This window comes from Oryza brachyantha, chromosome 9, assembly GCF_000231095.2.
Source record: "Oryza brachyantha chromosome 9, ObraRS2, whole genome shotgun sequence".
Taxonomy (NCBI): domain Eukaryota; kingdom Viridiplantae; phylum Streptophyta; class Magnoliopsida; order Poales; family Poaceae; genus Oryza; species Oryza brachyantha.
Genome location: NC_023171.2, coordinates 9,986,244 through 10,006,391, shown reverse-complemented (window position 1 = coordinate 10,006,391; position 20,148 = coordinate 9,986,244). Strand labels below are relative to the sequence as shown.

Genomic DNA, 20,148 nt, shown 5'->3' with positions numbered 1-20,148 from the left:
AATGAGCAGTGAACTACGCGTCGCTGAAGCAACAATGTCATGAAATTTTTTGAGATGAAACACAAACAAGAAGAGATGTTGTATACTTGTATGCATGTGTTCAAAGCAACTACTGCTACACGTATCCATGCTAAGAAAGGGGTTTAGAAGAAAACAACCATGCATATTTGCTTTAGACCTAGAAATTACTATGTGAAGCATATCGGTATGTCTAAATTATAACGGTGTATATATATGACATAACAATGAAAATCTATGAATCGAACAGAAAAATGGATAAGAAGCATATACAATTACAGTAACAGTACAATTGGTTGATACAGTTGTAAATAGGGTTTTTTTTATCATCCTTAAGAATTAACTTGAGATACCAAAATTTTATTAAAAAATTATGGTACCTTAAGCTACAGTGTAGCTCAAGTTACTAAATTTTTAGGTTTTTTTACCATTCTTGAGAAGCACATTGAGGTACCAAAAATTTTAATGTAATTTTTATATCTTAAAATATATTGTACCTTCAAGTATTAAATTTCAGGTATTAAATTGTTAGACTAAAAAATATGGTACCTTAAAGGTACTTTTTCAAAGATCTTAAAAATATCTAAACTTTTATATTAAAAATATAGTATCTTGAGTTAATTTTTCAAGAAAGGTAAAATAATTCTCGTAAATATACAGATCCATACAAAAATAAAAATTTAGGACACGGCATGGTACAGAGTTGCTATACCGAATTCTAAGGTAGCTCCAAAAGAAAGCACATGTTTGTTTTCAGGCCTATAAATTAACACATTAAGGTTGTATTCTTTTATGAATAAAAGATGAAAGATTATCTAATTTTTTATAGCTATTTAATGGTGTAAATGATAGAATTAAAAACTAAAAGGTTAAAAAAACTAATTAAAAATATGAGATGATGAACTCTTTATATAGATTTTTTTTGTTGTAAAAGACACTTCCCTTAGCAGTTAAAAAACTTGTATGTAAAAACTGAGAAATAATATTTACCTAGCATCCAAAGGAGTGCAGCCTAAATTGAAGGAAAAACATTTACATTAGACCATGGTTGGTATAACAGTTCAGATAAGCCAAGCAGAGTTGGCTCGTAATCCGATTTCAGCATGTGGACAACGCTACTTTTTACATGGTTCTTATTTTTTAAATCCAATAATGGTATGCATCAAGACAACTTCCGAGCATATTCTAATTTGATCATTTATTTTGTAACACACGTATATTTTCTTTTTATCATAAAGCGTGGAAAAGGAAGAAATCCTGGATACACAATGCCCTAAACATTTTTCCTTTTTAGAGACAGCTCTTGAGCACAGCTGCAGAAAGAGGATACTTTTGGGCCTTACTGGCAGGCCCAATGTTGTCCATTCCCGGCCCGGAACATTGATCTGTGGGCCCAGTTTGGGCCGTGCAACTTGGGCCTCCGGAAGCTCTCCACCTTGCACCGGCGACGACGCCGATCCATGAGCATGCTCGTCGGCGTTGAGGTCTTGCCCCTGGCGATGAACTCGACGACGTGGTCCATGAGCTCAACGGTCTTGGGGTTAAACTCCGGCGAGAGGTGGAAGCAGTGGCCCACGCCCTCGGACTCCACGAGCGTCACCTCGCCGCCCCACGCGCCCCGCGCAGCCTCGCCGCGTACTGCCGCCCGCGGTCCAGGAGGATCTCGTCCGCCACGGCCACCAGCGCCCGGCGGCACGGCAACGACGCGATCGCCTCGGCGGGAGGGTTGATCCGCGGGTCGTCGTCGCCGGCGGCACCCGCGGTGGCGAAGCGCCAGAGCGCGTCCATCTTCTCCGGCAGGAACTCCGGCGTGGTGCGCCAGGCGTCGGGCTTCTCGGACGGCAGCCGCGCGCTGCCCCAGAAGCATGGCTGCAGGAGTATTATGCCCTCGATGTCGACGCCGTCGTCCCCGCCGCCGCCGGCACGCAGCGCGACGTCGTGCACGATGTTGGCGCCGGAGCTCTCGCCAGCGACGAACACGCACGTTCGGTCCGCGTAGTCGCCGACCCAACTGTCGTCGGGGACGCCGCCGCGTGAACCCGCCGCCCACCGGAGCGCGGCCCACGCGTCGTCGTAAGCCGCAGGCAGTGGATGCTCGGGCGCGATGCGGTAATCGACGGAGACGACGACCGCCGCGGCGCGGGCGGCGAGGGACTCCGCGTAGCGGTCGAACTGCGGGGATGAGGCGCTCCCCGTGCAGAAGCCGCCGCCATGGATGTACACAACCAATGGGAGCCTCCTGCCGACCGCGGCTGCCGCCGCGGCCGCGTCGACGGGGAGGAACAGGCGAACCGACACGCCGGTCTCGTCGTCGACGACGACGTCCTTCGTCACGATCCCATCCGGGCTTTTCACGTCGGAAGCCGCAGGCACGGAGATTTGGCGGCCGTACCTCTTGACGCGGCCGTCGCTGTACACGCGCAGGAACGGGAAGAGGTCGACGGCGATGTCGCCATCGCCGTCGCCGTGGCCGCGGCCGCTCCGGTTTCGAGGCGGCGAGCTCGTCGTCGTGCTCATGCTGCTCTGCCTGTTCGATGAATTGACATGCTTGCAAGCTATCTCGCTTGTCTAAATTATATTGGTTTTGCCGCCCCCCACGATGCCAGAAGAAATGCTGATAATGTTTAGATTATACAGTCTCAATAATGCGTGAGATACGCGTATCATTTTGAATGATTGTCATTTTCTTTATCTTAATGACATTTTAGATATAAATCTATGAGTGTGAAGTGTACCAGCGGTCCTTAAACTTGTGTGCATGTGTCATCTAGGTACCTGAACTCTCAATGTATTTTTGAATCCCTGAACTTGTCCGAGGATGTCATATAGGTCCAAACGGACTCCGACCCGCTCCATCCGCTAACGTGACATTCCACAGTGGCGCCTACGTGTTGCTATTGCCATGGAGGTCCCACATGTCAGTATCTCTTCTCCTTATTCTTTTTTCTCCCTTCTCGTAGGCCCCACCGTGGTATGCCACGTGAGCAGATGGAGCGGGTCGAAGCTCGTTTGGACCTATATGACACCCTGGACAAGTTCAGGGACACAAAAATACATTTAGACCTAGATGACACGTACACACAAGTTTAGAGACCGCTGACCAGATATGATTGTTATTACGTCAACGAGGTTGATTATATTATATACCAGTTTTGCTATTAGCCAAGTTGATTGTCTTGTGGGATTTCCGTCAGTCAATTTTGTTACAACAAATTAAGAGACACAAAGGTACCATCTTTTCGCTTGTATTTATGTTTATAAGCTAAAATTTAGATTTTAAAACTTACATTTGAAGTTAATTTTAGAGTTTTTTACATTATAGTTTATATATTTTTCAATATTTAATTTTAGAGCACTAAAAACACATACATAAAAGTTATGAATAGTTTTATTCATAAGTAATTTTAATAGCTAATAAGCCATTTTGCTTATGATTATTTTTAATAAGTAAAAAGACGTTGCCGAAAGCATCTACGAACATAATAAATAATTTACTACTATGGTATCATAAGAGAATGATCATATGATTCTTTATGCCGAATTCTAACAATTATATATAGCAAAAATAACCCAAAAACTACTCACGTGAATTTGCAATGTCATTTGAATGGCTAATTAAACTTGCTCCCTCAGCATCTAATAAGTATCCCTCCCACCAAGTTGAACTATCCGTTGGTCTCACTGAGACGAGCCCACACTTTCTTAAAAAAAAATATAGAAGTTTGGGGGTCGCGTGGGGCTATTCTGCTCCAACTCTGCCCTGTTCTGCCTCATTACCGACCCTAATAATTACAACACATATATACAGGGCTTTTATACGGACAATAAACGACATGTGGCCCATATACTTTGTGACGGTGCAAATTAACAAATAGTATGAAATTTTTAATGCTAATAAGATGATGCCTCCTCCCCCAATAATCCATCAAAAGTGCATTTCTCACACTTTCAGCAATTAATGCAAAACTGATACAAGTATAGACACTGTCAAATCTCAATTTCAATAATATACACCTCTGTTCATCCATCGATCTCAAGCAGCATTTATGAATCATTTTCCATAATATACAATTGAACAATTGCGACCGAAGAAATTAATCTACTCCATTTACATTTCACAAGTCGGCCAAGCAATGAATAAAAAAAATTCCCAAGGGAAAAAAATAGCCGTATGTACGTGCTAAACAGGTAAAGAATCTCTCTGGCTTAAATCAGCATCCTAACTCGTCAAGACTTGCTCTCTTCTTCCCTCTTGACCTTATGTCGATCTTGATGGAGCACTTTTGTGATAAGTGAGGCAGTTCAGATACGAGGAGAGCCTACAAAAAGAATCTCTGATCAATTAGTCTGACAAATGAAAAAAGTTTGTGTTTTAACCACTTCAGATGATATCCACGTATTTCTTCTATGTCATCTGAATAATAAATAGTTATAAAACATTTTGGTACATCGTTGCACAAACGTAGAAGTTCAATTTTAATTTCTACAAGTGTGATTAAACTATAACTTATAGAGGTTGAATTTTGAACCTGCATTCTTTAATTTTGGGTGATCATATATCAATCTATCACTCACAAACTGAAACGTGTGTAAGAAATATAATGCAAGTTTCAGTGAATACCTTGCGTGTAATTACAGACTCGATCCCTTCGCGTAGTACTATGTCGGTGTAGTTAGTTCCTATTGTACAGTCAATCGAGAACTGCACAAAAAGAAATGAATTCAGTGAAAGATTGCAAATTTTGTGATTTTTGTTCTGCTGAACTTACGGCAAGTCTGAATTTCCAGTTCTGAAGAAAAATTGTGAACCTGAATTTTAGGCAGAGGGAAGTTCATGACGTGCGTGCGCGCGTCGATGCTCCCGGCGATCCGTATCTCCATGTACCGGCGCTGCGCCGAGAGCTCGCCGACGACGAGCCGGCTCACGTCGGACTGCGAGAACACGGCGTGCATGACCACCGTCACGTTGCCGCTCCGCGGCGGCTGGTAGAACTCCGGCACGCCCACGGCGCCGACCGGCTCGTTCGCGTACGCGACGCCGAGCGCCGCCGCGCCGTACCTGATCCCGATGCCGTTGGGGTTCTGCGCCGCGAACACCAGCGACGCCACCGAGCACGCCGTCCCGCTAACGTTCGCGCCGCCGCCGCCGCCGGTGCCGTTCGCCGCCGCCGTTGTTGCCAGCGACGCCGACGACGACAGCGACCGGAGGCTGAACGACCTGTCCATCTGCACGGACTGCAGCAGGAAGGTCGGCTTCTTGAGCCTCGCGACGAACACGACGACTAGCAGCACGGCCGCGACGAGCACGAAGAAGATGACGGACAGCGCGATGTAGACGCAGAGGCATCTGGCGGAGTGAGAGTGAGACGGAGGCCGCCAGTGGGCGCCATGGAAGCAGCTCTCCTCGCAGCTGTAACTTCTTCTCCTGCTGCTGCTGCTAGGATCCATGGCTAGCTAGCAAGCTAGCTATAGTGAGAGAGAAGCCATGGATCAGCAGAGTGAGAAGAATATATATGTTGTCATTTGCACAAGGCGGAGGAAAACCGCGGGAAGGGGGGGGGGGGGGGGGGGGCTTCTCCTTCTCCTTGGTCGCAAGCCTCGTGCAAATACTTCGAGCTGCCTTTATTCCTTCCTTGAAAAGTTTGTATGAATTTGAGCTCCTTCATGGAGAAGATGGAGGATCACTTGGAAGAGCAGTCAGGTGATCGACTACTTAATCCGGCTAGAATGCTTTAGTTTTAGAAGAAAATTTCACAAAAGGATCAGGGTTTTACTCTCATGTATGATTTAACCGCTATAGTTTAATTTAGACCATTGTTTGTCATTCGGAGGAGGGAAGTAGTTTTTTAGCACACGGGTGTATGTAAATCCGTTGCTTGTATGTCATCTAAATAGTCATCAAAAAATATGAAAACAATTGGCAAAATAGTTTAATATGAGTTATATCATTCCACCAACATGCAAGTTTAAATTCAACTTCTACAAGTTGTAGCAAAAATAACAAAAATAATTATGAATATAAGTATACTTAGTTTCAGTTTTGTCTATTTTTTTCTATAACTTGTAGAAGTTGAATTTAAACTTGTATGTTTGTGGAGTGATATAACTCATATTAATCCATCTTATCAATTTTTTCAATTTTTTGATGACTATTTAGATAACATGCAAACACACGGGTGTACCTACACCCGTGTGCTAGAAACTGTTTCCCGTTCGAGGAGGTCTCATGTATGATTTAACCGCTATAGTTTAATTTAGACCATTGTTCGTCGTTCGAGGAGGTCGACCACTAAATGTCTTAGTTGGTGATTTGAAGCTCTAAAGAAGAGTTCAATTATTTCTTTATCGCCGCTGTCAAATTGACCGTGCTGCACTTGATGAGAAAGAACTTTATAATGGAACATATCAGCAAATTTCTATTTACAACTGAGCGCATTGTGTATATACCCATCTCTTGCATTGCATGCCATCTCATTGGTTATAGAATTTTCTTTTAAAAATTGAATAGATTAGAATGTTATACTCGATCACTCTATCCATAACGTAAAGACATCTGCATTTTTTTCTTGAGAGAGATTACGGTTGAGAGAATGAACGATTGTGATGGGTGAAGATGAGGAAGTAAGTGAGAAAAAATAAATGATTGTCGGTTGAGAACTTGAGATTAGTAATATAGATAAGGTTGTTCTTATATTGATGGACAAAATTTATACTCTAGATGTTCTTATATTTTGGGACGAAGGGGCTAATCTCCCCGTTCCAAAATAAACTGACTTCTATATTTCAAACTTTATCCTAAGATAAATCACCTTCTGCGCACTTATCTATCATCGATCTAAAAAAAAAAGTATTCCATCCATACTCCTTACTTGTCTATAAGCCAATACTACTTTGCAATAATTATCGGTACTATAGACTTTTTCTCTTTGTTAGGGTTGCATTGATATTCTAGGAATCTCCTTTTATTGGGACAACGTGATCAAAATTAAATTCAATCCCTAGATCCAAAAAAAAAATTAGTCATGAATATTAGATGTATTGTTCATACCGAATTTGTTTATTTTTGTTTCTCATTGTCAACGATGAATATTGATTGATATTTAAGAAGTGATAAGCAAACGAGTCAAGTTGTAAACTTCCGTTTCCATGCAAAGTGATCAAGCATCTGTTTGGCATCACACACCATACTGTAAGTGACCCCTCGCATAGCTTTTTGCCTTGTGATGAACTTTCTAGATGAAAACTTAGAAGATGTGACCGTCTTGGAGGTGTCACATTGGAGGTTCACCATTCGTCCTTATTGGAGGTGTCATCATCGGATCGGCTTCAAAAGATATGATATGGTAAGTTTTGGGTAACTGGTTACAACTCGGTTATCCTCTGATGTTATTTTCCATTTGGTTTAACGTTATTCAACAACATTGAGGTAGGTGCATTTCAATAGAAGCAATGATCTACTAGTAATTTCGAAGGTTCTATTTTATAGCTCGAGAAAGACAATTACTATATACAACTTGTAACCTACACGGAAGAAACAATGGTTATGCATATTCTTGCTAACTATAGATGAAAGTTTAGCAACAGGTATTATCACTATCATTAAGGTGTTATTCTAAGTAATATTCTTGTTTTAATAAAGTTGTGATTTTGTAATATGCAATATTCATCATGTGATGTCTGTAATAACTGGTTATACATAAAAAAAATAATAAACATACAATACACATAAAGTTGCAAAAATAAAAGCAAAGGCAGAAATAAATTCTATAATATAAAAAATGCAATACACATAAAGTTGCACAATAATTCATTTTTTATTACGTGATAGACACAAGCACACACAATCATGTCCTCCATATATCCACAAGTAAATCTTTTAACGGACTCAATCAAAAGAAGTATCCCATTACCAAACTTCACCTATGATGAATCCATAAAGCCCATCATATATGTGTATATAGCTGTGGTTATCATGATTTGGATCCTAATGAATGAAATTGTACACTCACAACTCTATCATCACATTTCTAGTACTATTTGTAGAGAAATAAAAATGATGAAAAATTAACTAAAACCCTTCTCATATGCTGGCAGTTTAGCAAGCTTGATAAGTATGATGAATAATTTGGAATTAATTTTTCACATGTTTATAATGTTGTTTGCTATTCTCATAATTTTTGTTGGAACTTTCAAATTGATAACCGTTATTTGATTTAAAATATGCTAAATTGTCCATTATTATTTCAAAAAACCACACTTCGTATGCCAAATATATCAAACAACCACATCTAACATAAGGAAATGCATGTGTAGTTTTTGCTATGTTTCATATTGCAAAAAAAAAAAAGGTTTCTAGGTATGTAATGGGCATGTATATTAGGCTCATTTAATGGTACTTGAACTAGATATATGCCATACCAGGTGGCCTCTTTTGACCAATCAAATTGGGAGGCAACGTAGACTATACCTTGGACTCGTATAGAAAAGCAGTAGGCAACAATAGAAACCTACCATTTCGAAGGGTATGAATAACATGTATCCATTTCAGAATTAACACTCATTGGTAAACAAGTGACATATGTGTACCCAAATGGAACATCACTCGGATGCACAGAAAAGTGGTAAATTTATTATGACCAAATGACATAGGTTCTGCCATAGCATTTCTGCTTGTTTAGTTACACAATATCAAAATCGTGCGACACACTTTAGGAGTGAAATTTTGTTCTCTTTGGTTTTGTATGGTGCAACTGACATAATGTGTTATCCAACCAACGTAGAGTACAACCTCCGAGCCTAAGCGATGTTGTCACCTCGGAGAGTGGGAGCTAAACTAGATTATAGAAAAACAACTTCCAAAGGGGCAAGAACTCTACACATTCTAAAATCTCATAGGGGTTGTCATGTTGTTTCCTTGTCAAAGCTTTAAATGTGACCAAAGTGATTCAAACTTTGAGAACTTCTCTTCATATTTTAATAGATTTCTAGGAACACCGTAAATCATGTTTACCATATTTTGATTGCATGATTGGCACCGTGATACTTATTTTGTTTATTGTACTATTGATTTTTCTGTGCAATTTTACGCAATGCAAGATTTTAAAAGAATAAGATTTCATATACAACTCTTAGCTGGTGTTTCCATAAATCAAATTGTATTTTGTATAAAAAATTTCATTAAAAGTATAATTGAATTTCATATTTATCTCTTAGCTTTCATAGATATGATCATATTTATATATAATTTGGATATATGATGATTGGATGATCAATATCTTTCTTTTGGTCCTCGTTTAAATTGGGGATTTCGAGGCCTCTTGAGCAAATGGGGTGCCTTATGTTCAAGCTCTCCTAGTATAGATAAACGTGCATTGTTGTTGGCTCTTCCAAAAAAATAGTTGTAATATATAGCAAAACTAGATTGGGGGATTTTCTTAATTGATTGTGATTTCTTTCAAATTGAAAAGTTGTAGACATTGCAGAGTAATTATTGAGTAGGAGATATTAAACAAGTAGGTTGGGAAGAAATTAAAATGTGAGGTGGAAAGGGAAACTTTGTTGGTGCTACTGGACAACTGTTGAAATGTGAAACTAGAACCATGTTGCCAAAACTAACAAAAATTGTGCTAATTAGATCTCAATTTATTGGACCTTTCCCCTTCAAAAAATCATATAAACTCCTTCCTCTGTAAATCATAACGATTCCTTAATCCCTACCGCAACACACCCACCCCGCTTTGCCAAGGGATTGACTCCCTAGTATCACCTCCAAGTTTTACGAGGCCTCCTAATCTCCTCCATATGACCATCAAGGCATGTGAGCCACTCCTAATCTCATGTTAGTTTCTCCCACTGACAACTTATAATCACTCCTTTTGTTCTTCACTATCTCTTATATTTATCACAGTACCTATTCGTCAACATTGTGGTTGTTCGTACGAATATTGTATCTACCGAAACAACATATAAAGGTTTTCTATGTTCATCAAAACATATGTATAGCTTAGTAGATCATTATTGATAGCTCTTTTAAGTAGTTTTGAATGTTTTCAATTTAAAAATTAGAGATCAGTGGAAGATTAGGAGAAATTAAATAAGTTGTTAGGTGCAAAATTGAGAAAAGGAGGTTGGTGGCGAAAATATGTGCACCATTAATTAATATATTCCAAACATAAATTGGCATAAACCAAATAGAATGTGACCGTCGGATCTCAATCAAACGGATCTGCTCGCTCCTAAAGGGCATATAAATTCCGCCCTGCCAAAACCCTAGCGCCTCCTCAATCCCCACCTACCCATCCTCTCCCCTCAGCAGCCGCCTCGCATCGGTATCTCCGCCAACACCGGTGAGTCCTACCGGCACCGCTGCAACCGCTAGCGAGGCCCGTCGATCCCTCTACATCCTCCGACGAGGCACACCAGTCTCTCGACGGCCGTCGGCGAGGCCCGCCTATCTCCGTCAACAGCTGTCCTACTTTGTTCGCCGCATCGCATCACATCGGTATCTCCGCCAACACCGGTGAGTCCTACAGGCGCCCGTGCAACCGCTAGCGAGGCTCGCCGATCCCTCTGCATCCTCCGGCGAGGCCCATCCGTCTCTCGACGGCTGTCGGCGAGGCCCGCCAGTCTCCCTCTGACTACCGCCCTACTTCGTCCGCCGCTCTTTCTCGTCGCCGGTAAGTTCCCCTCGGGTTGCCTTGATTTTTCCTATCTATAGATTAGATTAGGCTAGATCCATATATCGCCGCTGTGTACGCCCTTTCTTCCGTACCGCTTCTAACTTCCACTACTCCATCACTCGGTACTAGATTCTTGGCATACACGATCGCTCTATCATGGCAGACTAACCCTTTCAATTCAATATATGTATGTTACATATACTCTTGCATTCATTCACCACACAATGCTTGAACACAACAAACTATTTTACATATTTGCAACACCATCCATCCGTATATGTAGGAACCACATCAAAATTCGCTTCCCTAGCAATGTCGTAGTATTTATGTGTATATCATTTTTATCATATATATATTGTTTGTTGCCCATGTCATATGTATGCATACTATATTATTGGTCGATAGTGTTGTACACAAAAGTACAGCAATTAGTTTGTGTATTACGTACAATTTCTACTCTTCCATGCATAAACCTCTATCGATCTGCAAGATGACATTTAGTTAATTAGATCGATACGATTTATGAGTCAAACACATGTGTTCAATCCCCCCCTAATACGAACGCGTCGTTTTGCCGATCTCATGCAGGTGTGATCAAGATCGATAAACCCTAGAAAATCTCTCGAGAAGTTGGTCGTGCGTCGATCGCGATGGAAGATGGGAAACCCTACCCTGCTGGTGGTGATGATCATGCTGCTGCTGCTGATGGTGGTGATGCAAGTGCGACCGGAGGAGGGGCAATGAGCCGCCATGACGTCGCCTCCGCCGCCGTTGATGGAGAGATGATGCAGGAGCATGAGCTCGTGCCGCTGATCACGGCGGAGGATGTGCATTATGATTTCGCCGCCGCCGTCGAGGAGGCGCTCGCGGATGACCGCCTGTACATGTCCAATCTCATGGAGCTGGATGCTGCCGGCGACGGGATATGGAGCCGCTTTGCCGCTGAGCCTTGGTTCAGCCCTGGCGGCGGTGATCCCTTCGGCATCAACATGGAGGTGGTCATCGCCGGCGACGGCTCCGGCTCCAGCTCCAGCGTCCAACGCGACGTCGTCGTCGTCCCCGGGGACGCACCCCCGCCGCCAGCGCCGGCGGCAACGGAGCCCGTCCAACGGTGCGTCCGTTCTCCGGCAAGTTCATCCGGGAGCCGCATCCTCACGACAAGACCGCTGCCGCCGACGGCGACAAGCGAGCCCTCCCTGCGGAACGACCTGCCGCCGGCGAGATCTGGGATGCAGGCCTTCTCCCCGCCGCCGCTAAGCTTGTTCGGCCCCGCCGCGGCGGCCATCGCAGCCGGTGCTCTTCTGCCTCAGCCCGACTCCGCCGCCGACAACTCCGGCAGCGCTGCCGCCACCGCATCCACCTGGCACGTCGGCGCAAGCACCACTGCCAGCGCCATCCTGTCGCGGGCTCTCCCCGCCATGGCGCCGGCTACCATGCCTTCCCCCGGCGACCTCGCCGCTGCCGCCGCCGCAACCATGGCGACCCAGGCCGCCTCGCGTCCACCCCGCGCCGGCGGAAGACGTGGGGAGGTTAATTCCACCCGCGCGGCCGCCGCTCGTGCCTACCACCTCGCCAGCGCAAGAGAGCAGGCTCTCTTTGGCCGGCACCGCCGCGCGCCGGCTGCCGGCGACGCCCGCTGGCTGAGGGCAACAAACCTACTGGAGGCTTTGCAAACGCACCCTGTTCCAGAAGTCAACCACCTCGACCGGATATGGACACAAATTATAGCCGGCCGCCAGTTCCCCGCCGGCGATCCGGTCGTCATCGCCGCCACCGGGGAAGGGAGCCACAGCACCCCGGCCGTCCCTGCCGGCAAAGGAAAGGCGCAACAGAGCGCGCCGGCCGGCTCTTCCGGCAAAGGAAAGGGGCGACACAGCGCCCCGTCCGTCCCCGCCGGCAAGGGAGAAGTGGCGCGCCACCACGTCCAGAGCGACGGCCCCATTTCCTCGAAGAGAAAGGCCCTGCTCGCCGACAGGGACACCCCGGCCGTCTTCGCCGGCATGGAGGAAGGGGACGACAACGACTGGTACGAGTCCATCATCCGCGAGGCCGCGATCAGAGAGCTGGAAGAGGATCCGGAGCTCCATGGACTTCTCCCGGTGCAGTACTTCACTCCAAGATCCGAGACGCCCGAGGCAGTGACCACCGCCGCTGCCGCTGCCGTAGAAGAAGGCGACGAGATATCCATGCCGAAATTCTTCAAGAAGTGGGGCCTCCACCCGTCCGACCTCGACCCGGACGAGGCCGGCCCGTCGACGAGGCGGCCGAGGGTTCTCCCCGTCTCCGACGACGACCTCCCGACGTTCGACTGCGGCATCTGCTTCGACACCCACCCGCTCCTCGACATGTTCCGCGGCTTGCCGTGCGACCACAAGTTCTGCCTCGGGTGCATGGCCGCCTACGTCGAGGGCAAGGTCGGGGAGGCCGACGTGCCCATCTCATGCCCCCACCCGGAGTGCAAGAAGGACGACGTCGTCGCCGGCGTCCTGCACCCGGAGGAGTGCAAGAAGAGCATCGACTTCGCCGCGTTCAGCAGCTGGGGCCTCCGGCTCGCCGAGGGCGCGGTGCCGCACTACCGGCGGGCCTACTGCCCGAACCGCCGCTGCGCGGTCCTGCTCGAGACCAGCGGCGAGGACAAGCCGGCCATGGCGGAGTGCCCGGCGTGCAAGCTCGCGCTGTGCGCCGCGTGCGGCATGGAGTGGAGGGCCGAGGACAACGGCGAGCACATGGACTGCGCCAAGGGCCCCGACGCCGCCATGATGAAGAAGCTCGCCGACGAGCACCGGTGGAAGAAGTGCCCCAAATGCAAGATGATGGTCGAGAGGGTCTCTGGCTGCAGGGTCATGAACTGCAGGTAATCTCTTCAATCTCTTGTCTATGCTTTTTAAAGTTCTTGTATTTTGCTTCATTATTATTCAATTCAATTTAATCCATCATGTGAAGTGTAGTTTCAAGGTTGTAGTTTGGCTGATCTTATGTATAGGGATTTGTTGCAGACTAGTGTTCTGCTAGGATTAGAAAAAACCCATTTTTTCATGTTCGAATGTGTCCACATATTTGTCATTCAACATTTAAATGTGTCCCCACAAATAGTTGATCCAACACTTTTCATGACAAAAAGTGATAATAAAAACACGCTAGATTAGGTTAAATGTTAGGAGTAAGCATTAAAAAAATACATTTTTATCATGGTACTTCTAATGGGTTTCTTCTCTCTCTCTTTTTTCATTTATAGATGTTTGGAAGAGTTTTTGACTCTTAGTAGTGTGCACATATAGCCTCTGCTTACTTGGTTCATTTGTCCTTTTTTTATGTTTATAACATTAACAACCTGATAAAAACTTTCTTACCATGGTACTACGTACTACATAATTTGTATGGCCCACTTTTATGTTAATTACAAGGGTACATACATATATACACACTTCCAATGCCATACATTTTTTTTTCTTTTGGCAATTATATCTTTCTTTCAGTAGGCATAATCCACACAATGAACATGAACACATCTAACTCCATGTATGGATGATGCACACATATTTAATTTGAAGGTGCCGCATGGTCTTCTGCTACGACTGTGGGCTCCAGATGTCGGCGACGCTCGAAGGAGCCGAGAAATGCAGCTGCGTCAGCCTCGTCGACGGCGTCTTTCTCAACTGACGTGACGAGCTGCTGAACCGCCGGCGTTGATGGGGGGATCAACGACGGCGTCGTTTTGCAGCGACGAGATGCAGAACCTCGCCGGCGTTGAGGGAGGAGGAGGAGGATGATTGGGCTGCACGCATATATATGTGTGTGAAGCCTGATGGGTATAATTTAATTAATTAGCTGATGAACTACCTGGTCGTCGATCGAATGATGTATGCCCCAGAGGATGATGTGTGCACTGGTCGTCGATCGTACGTTAAACCTAAACCAGATTGTTTGTTTCAGGTTTGGTTCTTCATGCTGTGATGTCGACTGGGTTAATCTTATTGATCTGGTACTTGGAACTTCAATTAATTCTTAGCGGTTTACTTTCATCGTGGTGGCTGTGTCTGTCTGTGTTTATCTCTTACCTTGATTCTGCTTCCAGCTGGGTGCTGGGAAAAGTGGGAAGAAAACACAGACAGATGGCTTGGAGTGATTGGATCCATGAGATGGTTTTTGGTCTCTACGACAGTACGGTCTTCCTGAATTCAGAATTAAGACATTTATTATATTAGGTGTTCTAAAATGGTCTGTAGTGGTATAGTGGTGGTAGAACTAATTTAAGTCATTTATTAATCTAATAGATATGATTTATTTATACTACCATATAAATTACTTAAAGTATAATGTTTTTGACAATAGAACTCTAAATTAATAGTCGAATTTCTTCGAGCAATAAAAATACTGGTAGCAGGAAATACCAGAAAACACCATAGCATATCCCTAACTACATATGTTAGATTCTGGTATATGCGCGAATAGGGATGGCAATGGGTAAATACCCATCGGGTATTGATACCCTATACTCATACCTACCAGAAAAAATTTGTACCATCATCAAAATACCCATACCTGTCACGGGTGAAAAAATTTCCCTATACCCATACCTGCTTGGGTAAACCTTAACCATCGGGTCACCCATATACCCGCAACAATTTAAATCAATCTAAGTTGCATATTTTCCATATAATATATTACACTAGACACTAGATACTCAAACATCATACATTTATATAGTATGGTGAAAAATGTATGGATGGTTTAAATATCCAGGGTTTTGGTTAATGGTCTAGGCTAATTTGATATTGGGCTATGACGTGTATTTAAACTTGCGGGTATTTATTACCCATGGATAAACGGGTATGGGATCATAAGAACGTTTCCATACCTGCGTACCCATCGGGTGAAGGAATTTATCCGATTACGTACCCACGAGTGATATATTTAGTTCATACCCGTACCCTAACGGAATAAATACACATAGAGTCTCGGGTCGTGGGTCTCCGTTGCCATCTCTATGCATGAATTTTACCCCTCTTGGCTGCTGATGTATATATGTTCTCAACATTTAAGGAGTTAGGAGTCTCCTGGAGTAGGCCCCTCGGGACTCAGGTAGCAGCACGGTAATAAAGGGAACAAAATTTCTTTCCCTTTATCCTTAATCTTAAGAAAGAATTCTACATATCCAAGTATTATTTCATCCATTTCATAACGTAAGACTTTCTAGTATTATCTAAATTTATGTAAATACTAATAAATAGAAATGTATATATAAATTATATGCATTCATTAATAAATGAATTTATATATAAAGCTAAAAGATATTATGATATAAAACAGATGCAGTACAGTAACAAAAGAAAAAACGTTGCTTATCATCATTAGCTAATAAAGTTGGTTCCGTATGCAAACGAATTCTAAATATAAATATAAGGCACGATGAAACTTGGGATCGATGGTCTTTAAAAATAGTCTCTAGCTTTTAGTTCCTCATATGTTACGGTGTTTGTAGCAACAAAGTCATAAAAAATAGTATACTCAAATGTTAATACAATAATGTTATTCTCATTACCCTAAATATAATGTAAGTCACACTAGACTAATTTAATTTGTTGATCAAAAATCCGGAGAGCTTAATTTTAAAAATTGTGCGCGTCTTTTATATATTTATATATATATATATATATATATATATATATATATATATATATATATATATATATATATATATATATATATATATATTGTGGTAGGAGGGAGTACAATAATGATACAGATAGGATAATTTTGTTTAGTTAGTGCGTGCCTAATTGTTTGCTTTCCTTCGTTTCAGCCACGGATTAGCCTGGAGGATAGCCAGATTTCCTTTTTGCTTTGCAGCAGTATTAGTAGTAACTTGCACCGACCAAGTGATTAGTGGATGGTGACCCATGGAGCACCCAACACATGGATCACTAGAGGTGAGGTCAGTTGTCCTCTCCTGCATATAAAGCACCCCTCTCTTTAGAATCCATTCCGGTATGGCCGAATGCAGTGTATGAAGATGGAAGCATTGTCCATATATTTTCTATAAAGCTAGATAACTATGCGAGTGAAAACAGATTGTAATACACCCATCTACACGGTGCACCGTCTAAAATAGGGGCATTAACCTTTTGCCACTCTTAAGATTAGATGATACTCCCTCCGTTTCATAATATAAGATGTTTGATTTTTTGGTTGTAATGTTTGACCATTTTTCTTATTTAAAAAATTATAAAAATATCATTTATTTTACTTGCAACTTACTTTATTATCAAAAGAACTTTAAGCATGACTTGTCATTTTTTTTATATTTGTACTAAATTTTTGAATAAGACGAATGGTCAAATGTTGCAACCAAAAAAGTCAAACATCTTACATTATGAAACGGAGGTAGTAACAGATTTGTCACTCGTTGTCTATGACATGTGGGCTCTTATGTGTCTATGACATATGGGTCCAATGTAAATTTGTTATGACCAAATGTAAGGGTGGCAAAAAGTTAATTATTCCTCTAAAATACAGTGTAAAAAAGTAATTAAAAAGTGTAAGATTTGGTAACAGACTACATAAGGAACGTAGCTACCCAATCCATGAAAATTCAAGACTTCGATCACATTCCCACATTCCGAGATTGATTGATCTCTTTTTCTTTCTTCTATATATATATATGGGTAGAAATTTGTATGCAAATCATGATTTGTCAATATGATGTGTTACTCTTGAGCAAGGAATCATGACACACCCTATTTACTTAAGGGTTCAGCCTAGATGAATGGAAAACGAGAGGCACCTTATAGTGGGTAGAAAGACAAACAAGTATACAAGTTTGGATTGCTTGGGAGCATAATACTCTACTCCACTGGTATGGGTGATTGTGAATGTTTGTATTGTTGTCTATCTCCCTTCTTTCCTAAGCTTGGCCCAATACTACTAGAGGTTACCACATTGTCTGGGAGGAAGATATTTACAAAGAAATAAGCAAAGTGTCCATGAATGGGACAGCTACAATAGCTACAATAGGATACATTTGCACAAATCTTGATTTAACTTGTACCTTAAAAAATTACTAAAATTTAAAATATTTTCAGGTGACTGAAAAGAATGATTCCATTGGGCACCTATGAGCATAATAATATGTTGTTTTGTGACTTGAAGCAAATTAACCACGGTTTAGATCGCTAGTTCATCTCTAACCGTTCCAGTCCGTGGCAGCTTCCAATTTAAAAAGCGCGCAGAAGTAAAGGAATCGCGCGACCAACGACGACGACGACCCGCGCACGCACAAGTCCATCGACTCCTCCATCCAATTCTTCCTTCTCGCCGAAGAAATGAGCGCCACGCGTTGTCCCGCTCCCATGGCGACCGCGTCGGCATCGGCGTCGGCGCAGGAGCTCGACCGGGAGCAGTACCTGCAGGAGCTGATCCGGGGCTCCATGCTGGACCCGCCGTCCTCCTCCTCCTCCTCGTCGCGCGCGGGCCGCGTGCGGCCGCTCACCGACGACGAGATCGGGTGGTTCTACTGCGAGGTCTGCATGGAGTGGAAGCTAGTGTTCGACCGGTTCCGCGTCTCCGACGGGTGCCCCCACGTGTTCTGCGTCGCCTGCGTCGTCGGCCACATCGAGGCCCGCGTCGCGGAGGGGAAGGTGCCGGTGCCCTGCCTCCTGGCGGCCGGCTGCTCCGGCGGCGGCGTCATGCACCCGGAGGCCTGCAAGAAGCTGCTCGACATCGACGTGTTCGACCGGTGGTGCGTCGCGCTGTGCGAGCGCGCCGTCGGCCCCGGGCGCGCGCGGTGCCCCTACCGTGACTGCGGCGAGCTGGCGGTGCTCGAGGGCGCCGGCGGGGAGGCTGCACTGCGCGCCGCGGTGTCTAAGGCGTCGTGCCCGACCTGCTCCCGCGCGTTCTGCCTGCAGTGCGAGGAGCCGTGGGACGACCGCCACGGCGACAGCGACGCGCGGTGCTCGCTGACCCAGCTCGCCATGGGGAGCGACTGGCGCCGCTGCCCGAGCTGCCGCGCCATGATCGACAAGATCGATGGGTGCAAGCGCATGACATGCAGGTAACTATCGAATCGATTCACCACCACTCCGATCCTCCACTTCGATTTGTCCTGACCCATTTTCGTTGACTTACCGATGACTGATATTTTAACACTAGTGTGGGGCCGATATGGCGATATAGGTCCCGGTGGGCCCAGTTTCACTCAGAATATTATGGCGCTCTTCGGTTTGGAGAAATTTTATATGAATTTTGGAGAAATTAAACTGTTTACTCTGAAATTCCTAAGAAGCCCTATAAAGTAAATTATATAGGTATATGAAAAAAACAATATCTTAGAAAAAATAATATATTCCCTTAATATATGTTATAGCGTTTTTTTATTAATTTTAAATATTTGATATGACATATTTATGATATTTAAATAAATTTATATAAATAATACCATCTAAACTTAGAATCCTCGATATGCCACGGACATTAGTCCACAAGGGATTAGATTAACTATGAAGAAAAAAATTTGCAAGAGACGATGGATAATTCAGCACGGAATCTCTTATGTTCTTGCGATCAAATTTGTTTGCAGATGTGGCGCTGTCTTCTGCTACGACTGCGGTTCATCCTTTAAACCGAGAAAATGGTCATGCAAGTGCAGTTCTCGCACTTCAGCTTCTTCTGAATCAGAGCGGGGCGGCTTCATCGACCTTACTTGCCCAGGCCGTCAGCTTCATCTGGGGGATGATTGCTAATGTTCTCTATCTATACCCCCCATCTATTTTTTCCTGTTTATATAAATCAAAATTTAGATTTTCAACATAAATTTAAAGTTGATTTTAAGATTTTTTAATCGAAGTTTTTTTAGTCTTGGCTTTTAGATCGATAAAAACACGTATATAAAAAATTTTATTTATAAATTATTTTTTATTTACGAATATAACGTATCATCCCATGTTTATAATTACATTAGATTGGGGATGACTGCAAATTAGACGAAGTTAGACTCAAACAATCTCTCTCCCGCCCCTCGTTCATTCAGTCTGCACCCTGCATTTGTTGAGTTCAATTTAGAGCTTATTTTGTTCGTGAAAATTTTGGATTAGATGTCACATCGGATGTTTAACCGGATATCAAAAAATTATTTTGTCGACTAATTAAAAAATTAATTACATATTCTGTCAGAAAACGGCGAGACGAATTTTTTAAGCCTAATTAAATCCGACATTAGCACATATGAGTGACTGTAACAATTATGACTAATCATGCACTAATTATGATCAGAAGTTTTGTCTCGTAAATTTCTTTCGAAATGTATAATTAGTTATTTTTTAACTATATTTAATGCTTTATGAATGTGTCAATCGATGTGACAAAAAAATTTAGGAACTAAACCGAACCTCAATACTTCAAGTCATGTGCGTGCTTGCTAGGCTAGAACCGATCCAGCCGTCAAACAAAAGCAGAG

The 20,148-nt window shown here is 43.5% G+C and overlaps 3 protein-coding genes and 1 pseudogene across 3 annotated transcripts; 2 read left to right on the top strand and 2 right to left on the bottom strand.

Annotated features, from left to right (window-relative positions):
• Window positions 1–1,357: 1,357 nt before the first annotated feature.
• Window positions 1,358–2,535, bottom strand: LOC121055292 (annotated as a pseudogene).
• A 1,612-nt stretch (window positions 2,536–4,147) lies between these two features.
• LOC121055285 lies at window positions 4,148–5,466 on the bottom strand. The gene is made up of 3 exons (XM_040527307.1): window positions 4,828–5,466; window positions 4,640–4,720; window positions 4,148–4,337 (listed from the first exon to the last, which is right to left on the bottom strand). The coding sequence occupies exons 1-3, from the start codon at window positions 5,464–5,466 to the stop codon at window positions 4,230–4,232; spliced, it is 828 nt and encodes a 275-aa protein (XP_040383241.1). The 3' UTR covers window positions 4,148–4,229.
• A 5,881-nt stretch (window positions 5,467–11,347) lies between these two features.
• LOC107304896 lies at window positions 11,348–14,827 on the top strand. Its single transcript, XM_040527334.1, has 2 exons — window positions 11,348–13,551; window positions 14,249–14,827. The coding sequence occupies exons 1-2, from the start codon at window positions 11,348–11,350 to the stop codon at window positions 14,355–14,357; spliced, it is 2,313 nt and encodes a 770-aa protein (XP_040383268.1). The 3' UTR covers window positions 14,358–14,827.
• A 3,145-nt stretch (window positions 14,828–17,972) lies between these two features.
• On the top strand, window positions 17,973–19,448 carry LOC102699338 (E3 ubiquitin-protein ligase RNF14-like). Its single transcript, XM_006660592.1, has 2 exons — window positions 17,973–18,747; window positions 19,273–19,448. Exons 1-2 carry the CDS (start codon window positions 18,020–18,022, stop codon window positions 19,433–19,435), a joined length of 891 nt encoding a protein of 296 aa, XP_006660655.1. The 5' UTR covers window positions 17,973–18,019; the 3' UTR covers window positions 19,436–19,448.
• The last annotated feature ends 700 nt before the right edge of the window (window positions 19,449–20,148 follow it).